The sequence below is a fragment of the Protomyctophum bolini genome (genome assembly GCF_963924005.1).
Source record: "Protomyctophum bolini genome assembly, chromosome: 20".
NCBI lineage: Eukaryota > Metazoa > Chordata > Actinopteri > Myctophiformes > Myctophidae > Protomyctophum > Protomyctophum bolini.
The window spans coordinates 34579899-34603221 of record NC_137881.1 but is presented as its reverse complement, the minus strand read 5'-3'; the positions used below and the strand labels follow the sequence as shown (position 1 = coordinate 34603221).

At 46.1% G+C, this 23323-nt stretch overlaps 1 protein-coding gene across 1 annotated transcript in view; it reads right to left on the bottom strand.

Annotated features, from left to right (window-relative positions):
• Positions 1-23323, bottom strand: part of frem1b (Fras1 related extracellular matrix 1b) — a 116996-nt gene that overhangs the window by 67809 nt on the left and 25864 nt on the right. Inside the window, exons 10-17 of the mRNA XM_080792090.1 lie at positions 22882-23081; positions 22259-22403; positions 21109-21251; positions 19990-20186; positions 18752-18842; positions 16618-16785; positions 4972-5180; positions 1514-1607 (exon numbers count right to left, since the gene is read on the bottom strand). Coding sequence (XP_080648216.1) covers positions 1514-1607; positions 4972-5180; positions 16618-16785; positions 18752-18842; positions 19990-20186; positions 21109-21251; positions 22259-22403; positions 22882-23081 — 1247 coding nt within the window. The remainder of the gene's footprint in view (positions 1-1513; positions 1608-4971; positions 5181-16617; positions 16786-18751; positions 18843-19989; positions 20187-21108; positions 21252-22258; positions 22404-22881; positions 23082-23323) is intronic.

Sequence of the window (23323 nt, the reverse complement as noted above, 5' to 3'; positions counted from 1 at the left end):
ATGGCTTTTAAACACTTCAACCGTTTTAAACTTTAGCTGTTGGAAAAATATCAGATCTACAAGTGCATAGTGCGGCACCGAGTGCCGTGCTACGAGCGGCCAAATACAAATCATTCTGGGGGTCCTTGACATGAAATAGTGTGAGCGCCACTGATAAAGAAAACATAGGATTTTAGTTTTTCAGAAAACTCATGATTTAGATTAGATGACATTTGTAGTATCTGTTCTCAAGTCTTAATGGGTTAACACATTCTAACCGCGATCTTCCATTCTATAGTAATTAGTTGACTATGCCTTGTTTAAGTAATAGAAGCATTTTCATGAATCCTTTAGCTTTGGAGTGGCAGGCCTGGATTTTTTTATCATGTGATTTCCGGGTGTATACTTCTCTGGGACTCATACTAAAACTATGACGAAAATTTTTTGTCAACTACCTTTGTCGAGGAAACCTGAATAGAAGCTAAATAAAAACTAAGCTTGATGACTAAATATATTGACAATTTCGTCAACAAATAAAAACTAGACTAAAATGGTAGGCAGGGACTAGTATAGATAAGAACAACAACACAGCCTCAGCCTGATTACTTAAAACTCTAATATCTTCCCCGGTCCATAGTATAGGCTATAGGGATATCCCTTTGGTCTAGTGTTTAAGACCTGGGTTCGAATCACAATGGTGCCGTGAGTGACCCGGATCAGGTTTCCCCGTGGGAGGAGGTCTAAAGGGTAGGAGAGTGGCTCACAGCCTCAACCTGATGACTTAATACTCAAATATATCCCCCAGTCCATAGGGATATCCCTTTGGTCTAGTGATTAAGATATTGGACTTTCACGCGGGAGACCCGAGTTCAAATCTATTGTCATATTGCAACCAAGTGTAAAATCAGGCTTAATGCCTGATTTGTTGTACGACGCTATCAAGACACATTTTAGTCGTCAAAATCAACTGCAGATTTAGTCGACTAAAATATTATGACATTTAGTCGACTAGACTAAACACTGAAACACTAAAGCATTTCAGATGACAAAACAAAACTTGACTAAAACTAAATTACATTTTATTCAAAAGACTATGACTAAAATTAAATCAAATTTGCTGTGTAAAACAAATCTAAGTCATAGCATCATTCTTAGGTTGGTGAAGAGTGCCCTCTAGCGTAATCATTGAAAACTACACATGACGTAGATCTATGCATCTATCATTGCAATCAATGTGTTAAGAACAAGGTAAGATTTTCCAAATTCCATTCCTAGTTTGACACGTCACATGCTACTTAAAGCATAATGAAAGTTTGAATGTTTAAAATGTTTTGCCTTATAAAGGTTGTTAATGGTAACCCCATAAACAAAATTGCTCAGTACCGACAGCCGGTCAACAAGTGGATTCATGAATGTATGAATATAGACAATATTTTAGGCCAATATAAAAAACTATATACCAAATGTCCCACTCCATGAGTGTGTGTGTGTGTGTGTGTGTGTGTGTGTGTGTGTGTGTGTGTGTGTGTGTGACCTGCACATGCAGAACGACCGCAGCAGAGTTGTGTCCGTCGGTCACGGTCAAATGTACCGTGTCTTCTACCGTCTCTGAGTCATCATGGATGTACCTGCACGCATGCGCACACACACACGCACACACACACACACCGACACACGCACACACACCAACACACACGCTCGCAATTACTATTTAGGCATTTAGATCTTAATCCCGAGCGATTTACAGTAAACAAGAACAACACATCGTGATACAGTACATCAAATACATAGAATTCTAAAACGGTTAGTCCCAATACTTCTAATTGGCTGGTTTCTGATTAGACCACATAGTAAATCTCAAGATAACCTACACCTTAAATCTGTTTATATCAATCACAGGTGCGTTACATTGATCCCGCAACTCGGTAGCTGAACTAGGGAAGGGAAGCGCTTGATTGCTTTACAAGCGAACTTGAGCCACGTGGCCAGGGGGTCAATTACATATAATTTCTGGGGTGAAATAGTGACATGAAATAGTTTGAGAACCAATGATATAGAAACAGAGGTTAGAAGACATTTTTAGAATCTGGTCTCAGGTCTAAATGGGTTAATACCTTATATTTAATATAGTGAGCTTGTTGTAGATCTATTCAAGCTGTTACTTTGGGCTTGTTTATCTGTAAAGACGGGCCGACTGTTGTGGTTTCCGGCCTCAGCTGCCTGACTCAGCATAAGCATATTGATAACCATGACATGATTATTGTCTACTACTGTATCAGAGGGACTGACTGTACTGTACGTACAATAACGTACCCTGCGGAAGACCCGGCCGTAACTTGCTCCTCCAAGGGGAGCTAGCTCTCTTGGCACGGCTTGTTGCTTGCCTTGACTACTGAGTTGGAGGCCGGGGTTTCGACTCCAGCTCAGGGTGCTAAACGTTACAATATGATATGAGAATGCAAGAGTGTTCCTGCTCATCCTGTTCTTATCATGGTTTCCATAAACTAATAGGGACGTCATAGAAAGATCTACTGTCCTACTGTATATATCACTGTGTGTGTAATAAACTTCACAATGCACATTGGTAACATATCACTGTTGTGTTGGCATGTGTTCTCCGCGCCTGCGACTCACAATGGATCTTCGCCCACCACCACCCAAACGGAGACTTCTACAGTAGATGCCTTAGAGATGGTCGCCCAATTAATAGCATTAATTGTGGGCTCGCTACAGCGAGCACACACTAGTTATTGCCAGCCTATGTTTACTTATTTATTTATTCCACCCTTTTTTTTGACACACTACTACTTCCACATACTTTATGCTAGAAATTTAGTTCAAACTTCAAACTGTTCAGCTCTTTGAAGTGATTGTGGCTTGTATTTTTATTTTTACAAAGTTTTATACTTTTTATACTTTTTAACTTTTTAACTTTTTTTTACATTCTTTATAATGAGAGTCGATGGAAGAAAGGTCCCATTTTTCACAGTTAACTTTTTTGAGCTCCTATTACTCCGTCATACTTTCACTTTGAAACTTCATTCAAACTTTATAATGTTCATCTATCTTTGAACTTTCATTGGTGAAAAAGTTGTTTTGAAAAGGTTTATACTTTTTAAAATATTTAACTTTATTTATAGTTTTTCCCTCCCATTGACAATGTATGGGATTTATCTCTAAATCAAGCTCACTTTTGCAGCCTCATTACTCTGGCATACTTTGTCGTAGAAACGTGATTTAAACTTTAGAACGCTCACACGACTCTGGACTCTGGACGGTTCAAACCGTATTCGAATACGTTAAACGGTTTTTCCGAAATCGCAGTTCAATCGCAGGCCGTTTCGCGTAATTAGTGCCATTTTAGAGTGCGGGCCTTCTTTGACTAGAGTGTGGAGACTGAAATTCTTTCCTTGAAAATTTACCAAACAAATTGTCGTCCCGGCCAAAGTATTCATTTTACACGCATGTTCTTTTGTCATTTTGTAGCCACACATGTCCTCTTTCACACAATGTGACCACCAAAGCACAGAGACATACAGAATGTGAACTACGGCCTTTTAAGTGACACAAAAACAGTCAATCTGCTCATTGACCTCCATTGTATAATTCTTACGAGGAAATTATCGCGCTGACAATTCTTAACTCGCTCTTATAACCACATTTTCAATCGTACCAACACCACAATCGCACATGGTGTACCTCAATATCTCAGGCCACTCACAGCGGAAAAAATATTTGCATTCGACTTTTACTTTTTGCGATAGAGCAATTTGTTCGGGGCATAGTTTCCTCCATCCAGGACCATTGAAATCTCCCAGTCATAGTGCTGGCAAGTAGTAGAACTCTTTTTACTTCCACAGCTGAGACATATAAGGGCTTAATTACAGGGCTGACATTAAAGTTACAAGATCTCAATGAGTTGCTCTGCGATACCTTGTGAGCTTGTAGGTCTGCTATTTGTGCAATTAGGCTAGACACATGCAAGTGCACGCACGCACGCACGCACACACACACACACCCTGTCTTCGCACGCACGCACGCACGCACACAAACACCCTGTCTTCCTATTGGCTGGCCTTTACACAGCTCTCGCAAGCGCACGCACGCGCGCACGCACGCACGCACGCACGCACGCACGCACGCACACACACACACACACACCCTGTCTTCGCACGCACGCACGCACACACACACCCTGTCTTCCTATTGGCTGGCCTTTACACAGCTCTCGCAAGAGCACGCACGCACACACGCACACACACACCCTGTCTTCCTATTGGCTGGCCTTTACACAGCTCTCGCAAGCGCACGCACGCACGCACGCACGCACGTACGCACGCACGCAAAAAAATGAAAACTTTTTTTTTTTTTTTTTGATTTTTTTAAAAAAAAAATTAAAAATTGAAAAAAATGAAAAAAAATGAAAACAATGAAAAAAATTGAAAAAATTGAAAAGAAATGAAAAAAAATGAAAAAAAATAAAACATTGAAAAAATTTGAAAAAATTGAAAACTTAAAAAAAAAAAAAACTTATTAAGAAAAAACTTGATTTTTTTTTAATAAAGTTTTTTTTTTTTTTTACCTTTAAAGAAAAACTTTTTAAAACACTTCCACAACTTCCACATACTTTATTCCGCTTTATGCAGTTATTTATGCTTAAACTATAGTTTTTCCAAATGTTCATACTTTTTAAAACTTTTACTTCAGCTTTAATACATGTTCTACTTTTGTTTACAATATGCTACAGTCCCGAAATTTTGATTATGGATTTAGACCACCAATGGGAACACTATTACTCCGGTCCCCGAGTTTCAAACTTGACACGGCAAAAACTTTATACATTGCAATTTATGCGAGCCCACGCAGTTTCTACAGGAACTGCCTTTCTAGTCATCAATCAATATCACCGACTAATAAGAAAATAAATATGGAATCGGCCAATACCGACGTGTTTGCCCGATTAATCTCCCATGACTAATCTGGACCACCGACCTCACTCTGAGCTGCCGGAGGTCCTGCATGGTGAAGCTGTCTCCAGGGCGTAGCTCCCTGCCCCAGACCTCCATCCTGCCGTGGAGCGCTCCTCTCTGCACCACCGCCCTCAGCGCCTCCTGTGCCGTGTCCCTGTCGCGCACCAGCAGGTGCTCCTCCGTCACCAGGACGCCCCCGCCCTCCTCCACCCGCAGGAGGTTGCTGAACGCCTGTGTGTGGAAGGCAGCATTGATTTTGACAGCACACACATGAATAGTTTTCATTTAGTTTTAGTCACATTTTAGTCACCCCGGAATGTTTTAGCGTTTAGTTAGCGTTTCGTTTTAGTCGACTAAATATCATAAGATTTTAGTTGAGTAAATCGACAGTTGATTTGGTCGACTAAAATGTATTTTGATGCTGTCCTAATGGCTGATTTTACACTTACTGAAAATAGCCGACGCAGCGCGACACTTGTAGATCGCCTATTTTCAGCATGCAACCAAGTGTAAAATGACTTGTCTTTCATGTATACTGGATCACTTGTCCACTAGTCCCTTCCTAACATTTTAGTCTAGTTTTTAGGGTTGATGTCTGCCAATTTGGTCCGCTTTTTGGTAATTAGCCTGGGAAACTAAGAAAAAGCAATGCATGACACTAAATTGGGTTTATATTTTTAATATTGACTGTATATTTGAGTTACATTTTTATGCCTATTGCTTGTTGCACCCAAGTAGGCCTACTTGTGCGCAAGCAGAGTGTGCAAGTACTGGTACAGTATGTGTGACACTGTGCATGTTGTTCGTGGTTGTTTTTGTGGTTTTTAAATGAAGTTGTGTTTTGTTTAATGTTTTACTGTAAAGCACTTTGGTACAACGTTGTTGTTTTAAAATGTGCTATATAAATAAAGATGGTATGGTATGGTATCGTAGTATAACGGTATACTGTGTCACGGTACGCTCCTCTGCCCTTGGACTTTGTCTGTGTTTTGAGACTTACTTGTATTTGTGTTCTGTACCATATTTTGTAGTTTTGTTCCTATTGTTTCCCGTCTGCCTTGTTTTCTGTCTCCTGCCTTGTCTCACCTGTGTTCTGTTTCCTGTTAGCCTATCCCAGTGTTGATTGTGTGTTTTAGTTCACCTGTGTGTAGTTAGTCTTTATATGTGCCCCAGTGTTTTCAGCTCCTTGTCAGTTCGTCGTCGTGAATGATGTGATCAGTTCCTTGTGTTTCCCTAGTTAGTTATTCCAAGTCCTAGTTATTTCCTAGTTGTTCCAAGTCGTTTCACAGTGTGTGTTTTTGAGAATTAAAACCACTTGAATTCACTCCTGCCTGTGCCTGGTTCGTTCTGCACCTGAGTCCTACACCTCCAGAACCACATCGTGACAGTACGAACTGACCAAGATGGACTCAGCAGAACGAAAGCTCTTTCAGCAGAAGGTACAGGAGTTGGATTATGCCTCATTGCTTCACCTCAAAGCCAGCATGCTGAGCTGCTGGGGAAGAAATTGTTTGGTGAGAGGCCGTGGGTGAGCCAATTCGTTCCTCACCTTGATGTGGTCAAGAAAAGGCTGAATAGTTTTCAGCTGTCCAGTTCTGGCCCCCCTGCTTCCCAGCCTGCTTGTAACCAGCCCCAGTCAATCAGACTCGATTTTATGGGCCTCCAGCCTGCATCTGCTTCTGCCATCCCCACTCCTGCACCACCTGCCAGGAGAAGTTGTGGTCGTCATGGCTCTCAACATCCTCCCAGTGGCCTCCAAAGCACCACGCTGCCCAGCTCTCCGTCTGCAGCCCCGGCTCCTCCGCCTGCAGTCCCGTCTGCAGCCCCGACTCCCCCGCCTGCACTCCCGTCTGCAGCCCCGGCTCCTCCGCCTGCAGTCCCGTCTGCAGCCCCAGCTCCTCCGCCTGCAGTCCCGTCTGCAGCCCCGGCTCCTCCGCCTGCAGCCACGGCTCCTCCGCCTGCAGTCCTGTATGCAGCCCCGGCTCCCCCGCCTGCAGTCCCGTCTGCAGCCTCGGCTCCTCCACCTGCAGTCCCGTCTGCAGCCCCGGCTCCTCCGCCTGCAGTCCCGTCTGCAGCCCCGGCTCCTCCGCCTGCAGTCCTGTCTGCAGCCCCGGCTCCTCCGCCTGCAGTCCCGTCTGCAGCCACGGCTCTTCCGCCTGCAGTCCCGTCTGCAGCCACGGCTCCTCCGCCTGCAGTCCCGTCTGCAGCCCCGGCTCCCCCGCCTGCAGTCCCGTCTGCAGCCCCGGCTCCCCCGCCTGCAGTCCTGTCTGCAGATCCCTCTCCTCCGCCTGCAGTCCTGCATCTGCAGCTTGCCTCCGAGGCCCCGCCGCTGCAGCTCGCCTCCGAGGTCCCGCCGCTGCAGCTCGCCTCCCCCGAAGCCTCGTCGATGCCGCTCATCTCCTCTCAGGTCCTGCCGCTGAAGCCTGCTGCCACTGAGGCTCCGCTGCCGCAACTCTGCGCCCCAGTGCCTGTGTCACACAGTACTCCCGTGCCTGTGCTGCCTGGCCCTCCGCTGCCCAGTACTCCAAAGTGGCCCCACCTGCCTGGTCGTCCTCCAGACTCTCCTCCCAAGCGGCCGGGCCGACTTCACCGGTTTCCTGGGTGGCTTCGCCTATCTGGTCGAACTCCGGACCCTCCAAAGCGGCCGTGCCGACTTCTCCATTTGCCTGGGTGGCTCCGCCCCTCTGGCCGTCCACCTGACACTCCCCCCAAGTGGCCAGGCCAACTTCACTGTCCTCCTGGGTGGTTCCAACTGCCTGGCCGTCCTCCGGGCCAGCTCCACCCTTCAGTTCAACCTGACCGTCCTTCTGGGGTCCTTGTCCCCAGACCCCTTTTACTGTGGTTACTTGGGTCGTTTGATGCATATGTCCCATAGCAGCATATGACCTGATGAAGATATGTACCAATGTAACTGGTCTAACTGGCTCTCAATGGTGATGTAATAAGGATTTGTTGCAGTGCCGGGTGGATTAAAGGAAATGCCTCTATGTATGTATAGGCAATTTGTAAGTTGATTAGCAGTATACTGTGGTTACTTGGGTCGTTTTATGCATATGTCCTGTAGCAGCATATAACTTGATGAAGATATGCACCGATGCCAGGGTATAACTGGTATAACTGGCTCCCAATGGTGACGTAATAAAGATATGTTTCAGTGTTGGTATATATATGTAATTTGTAAGTTGAATAGCGGTATACTGTGGTTACTTGGGTCGTTTAATGCGTATGTCTCGTAGCAGAATATGATGTGATGAAGATATGACGTGATTAAAGGACATGCCTCTATGTTTGTATATGTAATTTGTCAGTTGATTAGTGGTATACTGTGGTTACTCGTTTCGTTGTACATATCTTCATCAAGTCATATGCTGGTACGGGACATATGCATCAGCACCTGACGAAAAACACTACTTGCATGGTCTGCTTGCACAAGTAATACAAAATAATAGTTTAGGCCCTACAGCTTTTGAAACATAAGCTTTTCATGGAAAATGAGACACCTAATCAACTAAGATGGGCCACTATTTTTTAAGCATTAGCTCCTTGCTCTTTAAAGTTGAACAGCCAATGAATGCACATGATTCTTGACACACTTGTACTTGACATAAAACAGTTGCTTTTATTGGTCTATGGTTGTTATAGTGGGAGATCAGTCATATGATGACTTATCAGGGCAAATGCCAGGTGAAAGCAATCCCAGTTGTCAATGATAGGGTTGATAAAACATTAAAAAAATAAATGCACATCTATTAAAACAAAATGTATAATAAATGTTATGGTGGCCTCCATCACATATGATACTGATGTTTTGCTTTGCTGACTTATTTTTTTATGAAAAAGCATTTTTAAAGGCCTAAAAGCCTATTAGAGAGATGACTTCCACACTCCCGGTTTAATTTCCAGCAGGTGCGTATAGGTCCTAGCAGAGCAGCAAATGTATGGAGAAGGAGGAGAGACCCGCACACCGCCACTTGCTGGTTCAAGAAGTTTATTTAATTAAGAGTCATAGGGCATAGTTTGAGAATAGGCTGACATTTTCATTAAAAACAGTATATTTAGGCAACCAATCTTGCAGATAGCAGCTGTGGAAAAACCCAGTCATGTGACTTAAAGATGGAGTGCCACGTTTTTTTCTCCCCACCCTAAAACATGATCATCAGGTGTTATTGTAATATAAGGAGGTAGAACCTTTTCCAAAAATGATACAGTATTTGTTAAAAGCATGCTTTTATGTGGACACGCCCACCAGTTCATTAAGTATGCCTGGTTTGCCTGGTGGGTGTTGATGGGTGGTGATCCACCTGAACTGAAGCCACACCCACAGCTGTAGTTGTATGATAAAGGGGGAGGGGTTAGGGGAGGGGCTGATAGTGTGATGTCACTATATTACTGTTTATTTCATTGGCCCGTTTGACTGTCAAGGGTTCAGCCTCCAGGAAGAAACCCTAAATACAAAGTTAATACACCATTGCACAATGCACATAACAACGACTCCAGGGTGTCTAATGAGGTACTGTCACCTCATAGACACATGAAAAACTGGAAAAATAAATTGTGGCACATGGAGTTGGAACAATTAAGGTTCGGGAGGTTTGGCCAAGCAGAAGACAACCCACCTGCCTGCCATCTCCACCCTTGCCAACCAAACTCCACCCTTGCCAACAATGCAAACCACTCACCCACCTCCAACTAACCTGGCCACTCCTACCTCGCCCATAACCGTGGGTAGTTAAACTCAAGTGTCAAAAATGCCAGTGTGCTAGTTTCCAGTAAACACAGCACATCCTAACGTTACATGAGAACAAAATCGCGCATTTTTTCTCAAGTTAGCATAGCCCATCATAACCAGCATCTCTCTCAGCATGGCAGCCCAATAGACCAATAAAATCAAAGTACAGCTGTGGCAAAACGTGTGCAGCCATTGGCTGTTAAAACTTAACAGGCTAGGAGCTAGGAGGCTGAAACCTTAGCTGGCTCATTTTACCTGAGACCACCCCTTTGTTGATGAAATTGGCATTATATTTAGTCTCAGTTTTAGTCATCATAGCTTATTTTTAAAGTATGTGTGCGCTACCTAAATAATGACCAGAAGTAAGTCCGGGTTTCTCAGGCCAGGTGGCCCATTAGACCAGGAGCCCTAATTATGGATACCGTATATTACCAAATAGTAGGCTGGGCTGTTAATATACAAAATCGATTCGGACGCTGGGCGTTTATTAGGAACCAGGCTGTTATTTGCAGTAGGCAAAAAAAAAAAAAATCACCGGCCTGCACCGGGCCATTATTTGGTTACAGTTCCTGCCGAGCATGTTTTTTAGTCCAAAATTAAAAGGTATGATGAACATACATCTTTTTCATTTACAGTAATAGGCCTATTGAGAATAGGGGGGCTTATAGGCAGCTACTGCTGCTTCATTGATTTGACACAAATTCGTGCAAACAGACTGGCATGATGTAATTAGTGATTTGGTAGCACAGCTGTGTAAAATTCCCAAATTTGCTATAAACATTTTAAAAGGCTGTCATATAGGCACTGGTAGCCTACTCTTAATATATTCTTTCAATGAGGTTTGGCCATATAGATCAAAAATACATGTGCTCAGTTTTGTTTTTCAACTATTTGAATAAAGGTTGTACACAAGAGTGAAATTAACCACTGGGAAAATCCCTAATTGAGAAAGTGTACCAGTGCACATGATGCAATATACACTCCATGGCATCTCTCTCCATATCGTTTGATAAAGGCATACAAAAAACATGCTTAACTTATACACCCAATGAAAATATATACACTTCACAGAGTATGGGCCACTTGGAATTACAACAATCACTTGAGGGTTGCCTGAGTATGGCACAAGTTAAATCTCAACTTTTTACGGGGACACGCCTCGTGCTGAGGACTTTGTGGTTCTATACTTGTGAGTACCTCTGCTTGGAATCGTGGTGAGTGTGTCCTCCACATCCCCAAAATAAATATATAGTTTAATTCGTGCCATACTCAGTCTATGCACAAGGATTGTTTTAATTCAGAGTGGTAGCTTATATATTCTGTCAAATATTTGTCATTTTGTGTATCTACAAGCTCCAGTGTTGCGTCCACAGCGCGTTATGAGCTTGCAGATCTTACATTCTTGCGCTGTTGTGAGGTGGTGAGGCCACGGTGAGTGCCACGCAGAAAATAGGAGGTCTGCAAACTCAACAAGCTGTATAATATAAATGAGGCTGACTAAGTCTGCAAATAACGGCCTATGGGCGGTTCTCTATCGTGTTCGAGACTGGCTCTCCACTACATATTGTTCAATATGTACGGGAACTGACCCCACAGGGCAGTGTTCATGGATATCTCTTTAAGACACATCTTCTATGGTGGCCCTGCCCAGGTGCCAATCAGCGGGCTATTTAAGCCCCATCTGTGCAGTGCCACTTCGATTTTTTGATTTCCACGAGAGCAGACGTTTCGTGTATCTCAGCAGTTTTGACACTATTAAACATTATATATAAATATATATATTTAGAACATGAAGCTGCGTGGCACACAGTCCACTTACCTAGGTAAGAAGAGAGCTGGTCGTCTCGACGACTCCTCTCGGGGCGCCGCGTAGCTCCACAAAAAAACAACAACAGCAAAGCTGCAGGTCTAATCCGAACAAGCTGAGTGCCGAGTCCGTCTTGCGGAGGAAGCCTCAGTTTGTCCGTGCGACCGCTCCTGGGTGAAACCTGCTCGTTGGGGGAAACCGTGGAGACGGCGTTCGGTCCGTGCGTCCAACCCTTGGTGAAACCTGCTCGTTGGGGGAAACCTTGGGTCGGCGTTCGGTGTGGAGCTTGTCCGTGCGTCCGCTCCCTGGCGAAACCCGACCACGTTGGGGGAAACCTTGAGACGGCGTTCGGTCCGTGCGTCCGTTCCCTAGTGAAACCCGACCACGTTGGGGGAAACTAGGAGACGGCGTTCGGTGTGGCCAAAGCCAAGTGCGAAGCCGACCACGTTGGCGGAGCCCTGGTTCCCTGGCTGCAGAAGCGGTGAGACCTCCGGGTCTATCATCGCGGCTGTACACCGCGGCGGCGATCGGCGGGGTAGAACCCAGAGGAGCTGACCCAGTCGGCGTACTCTGAGGCCATCTACGGCCGTTGTTCGTTGCACCGCGGCCCGGTCAGACCACACGGCAGAGAGTGTAAACAAACAATTCCAGCGAACTCCTGATGACCCACCGTGTTAGGCGCTGCAATTAAATTGCTTACTCTGTCACAATTGGTTCAGGTTAATATATACTTATATGCTTATAAGTATGATAAAGGCTACAACAACACACTATAGGCATGTGGACTTGTAGGCCGACTGGAATGATATATACTAAGGTTTGGAAGCCTCCAGTGTGCTTAATGTCAGATTGTTTTGGGCTAGAGCGCCTCAGAGCGGCTGAGCAGTTTACGTACAACCTCTTCCAGAGGCCCATAACTCTGCTGGTGACACAAAACAAATTGTGGACATTGGATTGGTATGGACTCTGTCCTAACAAAGAGAGAGCACACGGAGAATCCGTGTCAGGGGGATGTCTTAGGGTACCATGTTGCCTTGATTCGTTTATGCAGCATTGTGAGCTGCAAAGGGTAGATTATGACCCCTCACGTTCAAGCAATAACTATGGGCCCACTCCCTGTGGAGCACATTCCGAACAGTTAAAATATGGTGTACAATACAAGATGTATACATATGTATATATAGGTACACATATAATAAATAATATATAGGTATACATATGAATATATCTATATAGAGACAAGAGGAGATGGAAATAGCAGGGGTTTCTCAGGCTGCATGTGGAGCTCACACGCCCACAGAGGATGGCCATGACCAGTGTGTGCCCTGCGGGGGCCCTGGTATGAGGACCTCCTGTATGAATGGTCTCTTCCTTCCAGCTGAAGCTGGAGGGGCCATGCCTGTTTTAGAGGCAAAAGACCAGTCGTTTCCACTGACAGACCCATAAAAATGTATTTTTATGTGAACGGGTATATGCTATTTGTATACAGCTGTGACTCTGTCTCCAAGACAATGTTTTCTCAAGAGAGACAAATAAAGACTACCTTGAACCTTGTCCCAGGTTGGCAGAGCTGGGCGAGCTAAGCTCAGGCTATAGCTCCACCTCTTTCCTGCCCTGCCTGGTATGGACAGGTCTGTAAAGAAGGATTTAGTGAAAGTTTTCGGCGAGACTACTTACGAGTGTCAGCAGCCTATTAATGCACTACAGTGTGCAGTTTAGGGAGCGAGCGTTGACTCGCCCTCTCGGGTTAGCTGTTGTCTCGTTTGTAGGTGAGACTAACACAATTCCTTGGGGTCAGACGGCCATTAGAGCACACTATACAGGGTATGGTTTACTGAATGGATCCCCATTAGCTGATGCCAAAGCGACAGCTAATCTCCCTGGGGTCCATATGAAATAGACATACAAAGAGTACATGAATACATGTATTGTGGGTGTTGCGCCAGCTTACACCCCGGTGATGTAGTTCGGTATTGTGGATCTGGGTTCAGTGACACAAACAGAACGTGCTGGGTCAGTCGAAGGTTTCCCTTTATGTTGGGCAGTCATCATAGCGCACTATACTGTCGTATTTCTGGCGGGGTGTCAGCTCACGCGACAGTGGTGTAGTTCTGTCACAGACAGGACATGCTGTGTCTGTCCGACGTTTGGTAACATAGACATGACATGCTGGGTCTGCCAGGAAGTATGCCTGAATCTCAGCCATTATCACACTATAGGGCGTATTGCTGACGAGGTCAGCTCATGCGTCCGTGGTGTAGTTTCACGGTGGAGCCGGGCTCAGTGACACAGCAGAGCGTGCTGTGGCTGTCGGGCAGAGCACACGATACAGTGTACAGTGTGTCACGGCGAGCCGTTTATGCACCTAGGTGTGACTCTGCGGGGTAGAATCCGGTTACCGGTCTGAAACCACAGAGAAAGCTCTTCTCATCCAGAGAAGTCACGAAGTCATGGCTATCTAGGCGCAGCTAGCCAACAACAACAGCAACAAGACTGAGTGCCGAATCTGCCTCGCGGAGGAAGCCTCAGTCTTGTCCGTGCGTCCGCTCCCTGGTGAAACCTGCTCGTCGGGGGAAACCTTGAGACGGCGTTCGGTCCGTGCGTCCGCTCCCTGGTGAAACCTGCTCGTCGGGGGAAACCTTGAGACGGCGCTCGGTGCGGCCAAAGGGTCCCAAGTGCGAAGCCGACCTCGTTGGTGGAGCCTGGGTTCCCTGGCTGCAGAAGCGCTGTGAGACCCCGAGCGAAACCGACCTCGTCGGTGAACCTCCTGGTTGATCATCGCGGCTGTAAACCGTTGCGGCGGGTAGCGGGGTAGAACCCAGAGGAGCTGACCTAGTCGGCGTACTCTGAGGCCATCTACGGTCGCTGATCGTTGCCGCCGCGGTCCGGCCAGACCACACGGCAGAGAGCGTAAACAAACAATTCCAGGGCCAACCGGCGGGGTATGGCTAGAGGTGCTCAGCACACCGAGCCCACTCCTCAGTCCTGACAGTTCAGGATACCCAGCCCCCACATGCTGTCTCTCGAGACAGTGGCGGTCAATTCAGGTGGACCCCTGAGTAGGTTCCACCATGTCATGGGTTGTAGCTCTCTCGAGGTCGTCCTCAGACGAGCCCTCCATTGTCGTTTCCGGTGATCCTGGATCTCCATCTGGCCAGTTTGTTGGTACTTTGCGCTCCTGCGTCGTTCTTGAGTACATCCACGGATGTTGGCGTGGGACGTCCTCGTGACCGGTGCCCGTTTGTTGGATCCCACAGCACTAGTTTGCTGGCTGGCATCTCTTGGCAGTGAGCCAGCGGGTGCCTCCGCCCCTTAGGGCTGAGGGAGACCACGGTGTACCGGGTGCTCGCACATTAGGTCGGCAGCCCCCCCACGGGAGGTGGTACTGTCTGCCTTGCGGCATGAGCCAATTAAGCGTGGACACTTGGGTGGCTTCTCGCAGGACAGCATTTTTGTTGTTAGCAGTGTCAGCCACAAGAATGTCCCTATCAGTGCATGAAGGAGGCTGCCGCTTCCTACATGGCAATGGTTAGGTGGTGCTGGCACCAATCCCTGCACTCTATACCATACGGCCTGATCAGAGAGTGCTCGGGTAGACCATGGTCGAAGGGTGGACTGTCCCACCGGATCACAGGGGTGATCCAACAGGGACAAGCAGGCAGGAGTGCCAGGGTCGCCTGGAAGGCGGGCACACTCTGCCCATGGGACAACAGCCCCCTGGTTGCTGTAGAATGGTGTATCTCTGACAGAGATCTACACAGCAGTGACATGGGCGACTCTGTCTACATTCACCCTGTCCTACCGATGGAACGTGGTGGCATCCGCTCCCCCTGTGGGAGTCGCTCCTGCGTGCTACTCAGCGGTAGGGTCACCAGCACCTTTACCGGTCAGGTCGGCCGGGCATCTGACGGGCTGGCTTGAGCAGCCCTTCACCCCGGTGGTCACTGGCCTAGCATCGGGCTGGGCCAGCTGAGCCTAGGTGGCGTCTTGCGCCTAGGCCACGAGTATTACTTACTTGGTATGAATACTGAAGTTTTGGAGCATTTTGGCAAGCGCCTGTGACTCATGGCGCTCACCACTTATAGGCTCGGATGGAATTCAGGTTAAACTGCCTCGGGCTGCCGCGGGGGCAGCTGGTCTGCTTATTTCCTCGCGGTGTGTCTTAGAGAGTTCCCGTACATATTGAACAATATGTAGTGGAGAGCCAGTCTCGAACACGATAGAGAACGGAGGGTTACACTCTCTGTAACCCAGGTTCTCTGAGTGGAGAGACTGGCTCTCCACAAAAGAGCCGCTCCGAAATGCGTGTCAATCAAGAATTAATCGAAGTGGCACTGCACAGATGGGGCTTAAATAGCCCGCTGATTGGCACCTGGGCAGGGCCACCATAGAAGATGTGTCTTAAAGAGATATCCATGAACACTGCCCTGTGGGGTCAGTTCCCGTACATATTGAACAATATGTAGTGGAGAGCCAGTCTCTCCACTCAGAGAACCTGGGTTACAGAGAGTGTAACCCTCCGTTATACGGACGAGGGCGAGTTGCAGACCCAGCTCCTAGACCGAACTGTGAGAATAGATTAACGGCGATATTGTTTTTATCGCGTGATAAGAGTCTCACGGTAACGTAGCACGTTAACGCCGATAACGGCCCAGCAGTAAGAAATACTCAAGTAAAAGTCTGGAATTCAAAATTCACTTGAGTAAAAATTGTGTAATGGTCTTGGTATCAAATTGTGCTTAAAATACCAAAAGAAGAAAGTAGGCATAATGTCCCATTTCAAGTTTATAAATGTTTATTCTACAAGCTCACAATGCGTCACATGGAGACACATTGTGAGCTTGTATAGAAATCTATATGGGGTAGTTAATGTATGTATGTTTTGTAATTATAATCAACATCTACAAGGTAGGTAAGTAACTAAAGTTTTCAAATAATTGTAGTGGAGTGAAAGTACAATATTCGCAATATAATACGATATTTTCATTTAGTTTCCAGTTAGTTTTCGTCGGTGAAAAAAGGTAGTCGGCGAACATTTTTTCGCATATTAGTCGACGGAAACGACTAAAGCAGGTCAAAGAACGTTCAGTGTGGGTGGGTGGGTGGGTGGATGTGTGATTGTGAACTCTGACCTCTGGGGCCAGGTTGTCCACGGGGGTCACCGTGAGGTTAAAGGTCAGACCGCCGAGGGTCCCACCGTGGTGGTCGCTGACGGAGAAGACAAACTGCACGAAGAGAGGCTCCGTGCCGATGTCCTCTATAGGAGGCATGTAGGACACCTTCATGTGGTTCACTGCGTTCTGAGAGGAGAGAGCAGTGTTAATTATGTCCTCTGTAGAGCGTCGCAGTCCCGCCCCCTTTCATGACGACGCCAGGCCCAGGGAATAGATCCAATGCATTTTTCCCATAGACATTTCAAAACGTATTCATTTCAAGACCTTATAAGCGTCGTACAGAGCCAACTCTTGTCGTGACAAATTGTGACAACAAACACAATATTTTGGACCAAACAAATAATTACAGAGAAGAAAAACAACTAAAAAAGGGTTTTCTCCTTCTTTCTAATTATTTGTTCAGCCCGAAAATTTTTGTTTGTTGTCTTGATTTGTCACGACAAGAGTTGGCTTTGTCCGCGGCGTAAACGTCATTAAATAGGCTAAATACTTTCTGAAAAGTCTATGAGGAAAATGAACGGGGATTTATTTTCCGGGTCTCTCGAGGGGGCGGGACTGCGACGCACTATAGGAGGCATGTAGGACACCTTCAATAGCACGAATAGCAGAAAATAGCAGATCTACAAGCTCGTAGTGCTTTTTAAGTGAATCTTTTTAATTCACCCAAAACATCAATTTTGTAATTTTCACAGTTGTGAGCCGGGTTCGATTCCCGCTCGGGACACTGTGGGTGCTGGCGGCGTGTTTCCTCCTCCGCGTCATCAGTGCCCATACCCAAGGCGGGGTTGGCGAAAGGGCCTTTCTGTGTCCCTCCTCACAAAAAGCATGCAGTAATCCTGGTCTCTAAACTGCCTCCCCCTGGCTAGCCGGGGCGCCTGATGGAGAGGAAAGGAACTGGTTGGAATAACGTGTTCCATCCACACGCTACGTCCAACCAGGGAAACTCCCCCCCTGTCAGGTGTAAAGGAGCAACTTGGACACTCAGGCATGAAGGAAGCATGAGTTCAAGTCCGTTGGTCTCCCCATGTCCCCCATATATGGGGACTAGGTTGGCAGAGGGTGTGTAGAGCCCAGGATCACATTAGATAATTGACACAGGGGTGAAAAATGGGTGGGATAAAAATATATATATATAAAAAAATAGGCAAACTCAGCGCAGAGGGCGTTTGGACCGGGAGGCGTGAAAAGGCAATCACAGCGCAGAGTGAGTTAATCCATTAAGACCTGAGACCAGATTCTACAAAATGCCATCTAAAATAATAACAGTTTTCCAAAACAAAATTAAAAACGTATGTTTCTATATCGGTGGTGCTCAAACATTTTGATGTCAAGGAGCCCAAAAATGATGTGTTTGGCCGCCAACCCCCAATCTGAAAATATGTTGTTCCAGGGACACCGTCCAGAAGCAAAGATGTGTGTATAAAAAAACGTTGGCTGTATATATTCGAAGATTTGCAGAGGTTTTCAAGATTTCTCAAAACATATAGCAGATCTACAAGTTCGTAGCTTGTAACAAAAATCACTACAAGCTTGTAGAGTTTCAAGTGGTTACAAGCTAAGGTTCCATTAATAGGATAGATCAATGCTTTAATCTATCTCCTACATACACCTTCATGTGGTTCACTGCACTCTGAGAGAAGAGGAGAGAGCAATGGTCATTTTGACAGCAAATGTTGATATGATTTTTGTCTTTTGAATACAATTCCATTTGGTCACATTTTAATCACCTGAAATGTTTTAGTTTTAGTCTAGTTTTAGTTTCTGGGGAGAGGATTGATTGATTGATTGATTGATTGATTGATTGATTGTTTTGATTGATTAAAAACTTTATTAGGCAGAACACTTTCCCAAAAAAACAAAACAAAGCAGTCTTGTATCCTATAGCCCACTCAATTCATAAACATGACATAAACACATAGCAAGATGAATTGTCAGTCTAGTTTTAGTCGATTCAATATCATAGGATTTTAGTCGACTAAATCGACTTGATTTAGTAGACTAAAATGTACTCTTAGAGCCATAACGGCGTTGTAATGCCTGGTGTATATGTATAGATGTGTGTGTTTGTGCGTGCGTGCGTGTGCATATGTACCTGTGTGAAGGACTTCAACACAGGCACCATGGGGTCTTTCTTCATGCTGTTGGCGACGTCTGCATAGAACAGACGCCCTGCATCCATTAACCTGCAATTAATGAGCACAATTGATATTAATTTCACATACAACAGAGACACACAATCACCGTCAGACTATAATGTTGATACAGTGCCTGACCTGGCCACCACCGCAGAGGTTGTGGGTTCGAATCTGGGTGGGTTTGAGACTTTTGTACGGTACTTTAATAGATTGCTCTTTATCGCTGGATGTGTACAATGCTTTCTGTCCTTCACACAATTTGCATTTTACCTCAATATTGTTTAGCGTACTTTATCTGCATTCTATATGTGTATTTCCGAGCTGAAAAGCTCCCGTCGTTGCCGTCATCTGCATTTGCCATTGTACCGTGTGCTGCCGGCTTTTTGTGTTTGTGCTACCGGCAAATGTTTTTGTGTGTGTGTGTACACGCAAGACCCGGAGGGGCTGCTGGAATAGGCAAGGAGGCCTGTTCCTCACTCTCTGTATGTTGTTACTCTGCTGAATCTTCTCAATACATTATCAATACTTCACCCTGAAGAACTTCGTCAATCGTTTGGAAGATTATTTAATCTACAACGAGACTAACTCTGCAGCTGTCTTTGTGGTACTTTTGGGTACATTCGGGTACTTTAAAGGGTATTTTAGGTACTTTTGGGGGCAATTACTAGGACCCCCATGGGTGAGTAGTGGGTACTTCCAGGAGAGCCATTTTTGGCAAAGAGGAGGATTACATATTTTGAGTGTCAAGTCTTTTCCACGGGAATATTTGTCCGTGTATGGACAATTGGACATATAGAGCACCGAAGTCTGACGTCAATATTGCTAGAGGGCACTAGGTCCACAGATTTTGTTACTTTTCATGACCGTTTCACTCATATGGATGTATGAACGAAATGGACCCGTTATGACCCATTAGTGTACACTCTCAGAGTTAAATTAACATTTATTTTACGATATAAATTGGGGTCCCAGGGATAGAAATGCCATTACATTGGGGGTCCGTAGACTGATGCATGTCAAACTGGGGGTCCTTGAAATTAAACGGGTTGAGAGTCACTGCCAGAGCCGTAAAAATCTTCTCTTATGGGGGGTCCCTGGCATATCTATTCAAATGAGGGTCCGCGGGATAATTAGTGTCAATTTGGGGGCCCTTGACATGAAAACGTTTTGGGAACCACTGCACTATACTACTCACCCTGGCTGGGCGGGGCTGAAGCAGGCCTGTGTCACCACATAGGTCAGGTCAGTGTCCGGATGCTCTCGGTCTCTGAAGTGAAGGTGACTCTGACTCAGGTGAACCACCTCCGTCTCTCTGACCGTCAGAGAGCGCACCGTACCACTCGCCTCCACCGGTAGCTGGTCCTTCACCGGGAACACATGGACCACCACGGTCTGGGATGGACGGGTGGACGGGCGGGCAGGCAGGCAGACAGACCAAGGTTATTATAATTAACACAGGCAGGCAGGCAGGCAGGCAGGCAGGCAGGCAGGCAGACAGACAGACAGACAGACAGACAGACAGACAGACAGACAGACAGACAGACCAAGGTTATTATAATTAACTAAAACTAAGGAAAATAATTTACTAAATACTAAAATAACTAAAATAAAATATACATTTCCGTTAACTGAAGTAAATAAAAACTAGAAAAGGAATAGAAAAACGATAACCAACTGAAAAGGGATTGTGTGTTTACAAAATAAAGTAAAACTAACTGAAATGATGACAAAATGCCCGTAGTTTTCATCTTTATCTTTATCTGTAGCCCTGGAAGTGTCTCTGACACTGAACGTAATCTCTGACACCTACATTTTTTGGGGGCAACTTGCCCGGGGAGCAATTTCGGACTCACAGGCCCGAAGAGTCTGAGTCTGGAAAAAGTATGGAATTTTGAAATTCAAAATGTGTAGGAAACCTGTCTAATGATTGTGACTGTAAAGTCTGATTATGGTCATTAGTGCCCATACCCGAGGCGGGGTTGGCGAAAGGGCCTTTCTGTGTGGAGTTTGCATGTTCTCCCCATGTCCATGCAGTAATCATGGTCTCTACACTGATGGAGGGGAAAGGAACTGGTCATAATAACGTGTTCCTTCCGCGCACTACGTCAGGCCGGTGGGATAAATAATATTAAAAAAAAGGAATTCCTTATTGCTATAGTTAACCAGTTATAGTTTTATAAACAGCCAGTATTCAAATTATATGCGAGCACCCACAAAAAATAATAATAACGCTTAGATCTGTGTTATTATCTTGGGTGCTATTAACTAGTGGGTGTGTCAATGGGCGTGGCAGTGGGCGTGTCATGTTACTCACATGTCGCTGTGATTGGTTGGGAGGCTGGTGGCTGTCGGACAAGGTGAAGTCAAAGGAATCTTCAAAGGTCTCGTCTCCCGAGTGTTTGTAATAGATGAGGCCCTGAGAGAGCTCCCCCTGGTGGAAGGAGGACACCATGACACCTACAGGGAGGACACATTATCCCATTAAGATCTGTCACTTTAGCTTTTAACCACTTTAAGCAATATTTTAAACGGTCTAATAGTCTAATAGTAATGAGAATGGGTTAATACATGAGACTGGAAGGGGGACACCACGACACCTATAAACAACCACATATTGATTTAAGCATAATATTAAAAATGTTGCTCTATATCGTCTCTGTCTGGTGGAAACCTCATTGTCACAGACTGTGGCAAAGGCAGCGGCTGCCACACCCATTCACCCAGGACCCTGATGTCTACCTGTTTCCACATGTTTCTCACCACACCTGTTTCCATCCCCCTATAGTCCAGGGACGTGAAGAGAGCATTAGAGAGGCAGGGGCTGAAACCCTGTAAGAGGGCACTTTTGGACAAAAAAAAATAGCGAGAAAAGCATATGATACATGCTCACAATACAAGCTCGAGAGCTTGTAGAACATCTATTTTTGGGGCGCAACCAGGGGCGTTACTTGCGCGACGCAGAAAACGCGACTTCTCCTGAATGCTGCCTTCCCGTATGGCATGGAAAGGAGTAGCATTTGCAATTCTTTCGCCGTAGTAAATGCTGCATTCGTGGTCTGGAAAGGGCAGTTGTTTTACAGACGGCTAAAAGGGCAAGGGGTTGAAGCCCCCTTTGATGTCTATGTGTGCACGTCCCTGCCTAGTCTATTGCTATTAATAGCCCTTGATGTCTTGTGTTGCTTTATCAGGTGGGTCAAACTGAACAACCAATATGTCAATTTGAAGCTATGATTCCCTGCTTTCACATGACATGAAAAAAACGAAAATTCAAAAAAATCCAATGGCAGTCCCTCAGTCAAATTTGATCACACGTGTAGTCCTAGTAGACATATGTGTTGTCCTATTAGACATGTGTAGTCCTAGTATACATTTGTAGTTCTACTACGGTACCCGTGTGTTTTCCATATTTGTCGTCCTTGGAGACACATCTGTAGTCCTATTAGACACGTGTAGTTCTACAGTACCTGTGTGCTGGGCAGAGCTCTTCATGAGCAGCTGCCCGGTTCTGGGGGTGGAGACTATTGTGTACAGGATGTAGTCATCACTGGAGTCCAGGTCGCTGGCTAATAGCATGTACTCCTCCAGTCGCAAGGCCCCGCCCTCTTCCACCTACAAAAGGATATCATAGTTATGCATTTTTTCAATACATTTTTTCAGCAGTTAATACATTGTGATTAGTTTTACAATTGGGTTTGCTAGTTTAGTTTAAGTTTAGCTATATTTGTCACAAGGCTAAGTTTGTGGACGCCGGTGCGTCCATATAGGCCACACAGGGCATTGCCTTGGACGGCAGTTAGTAGCAGCGGCCACAAACTCGCCAATCACGACTCGGGCATTCTCGTGCCAGTTCCCATGTGCTCCCCACGACTCAGTTATTCTCATGTCAGTTCCCTCGCGCTCCCGTGCGCCCCGCCTCCCCTGCACGGATCATCCTCGCTGGTTCGTTTTGTGTCCCGTTCTGTGAGAAGAAAATTGCGCGAGTCGGGGAGGGGAAGGGCGCATCCATCCGTGGGATGCAGCCTAGGGTGGCAATTTCCTAAGCGCCGCCGCTGAGCAAGGTTGAGAATGGGTTGAGCGTTCCCTTTACCTCCAGCGCCACGTTGTTGATCAGGAGGGGCGGGGTGTCATCTTTGGGCAGGATGTTGATTGGCAGCTTGTGGCGGATGCTGTGGCGACCGTCGCTGATGCGGAACACGATGTGGTCGCGCGTGGTGTCGCTGTCGTCATGGTGATACACCACCACTCCCGACTTGAGGTCGTTGACGCGAAACATGAATGCCTTGCCACCTAGAGAGAGAGAGAGATTCATTGTTTTCAAGGCAAAGAAAACAAACCTCTGCCTTTCAATTAAAGGCATATAAGTACCTTATGAGTTATGACAGTGTGGCCCTGTGGTTGGAGTGTCCGCCCTGAGACCAGGGGGGTCGGGGTTCGATCCCTGGTGGGGTCATACCAAAGTCTCATAAAAATGGGACCCAATGCCTCCCTGCTTGACACTCAGAAACGGGAGAATCGGCTCCTGTCCTATG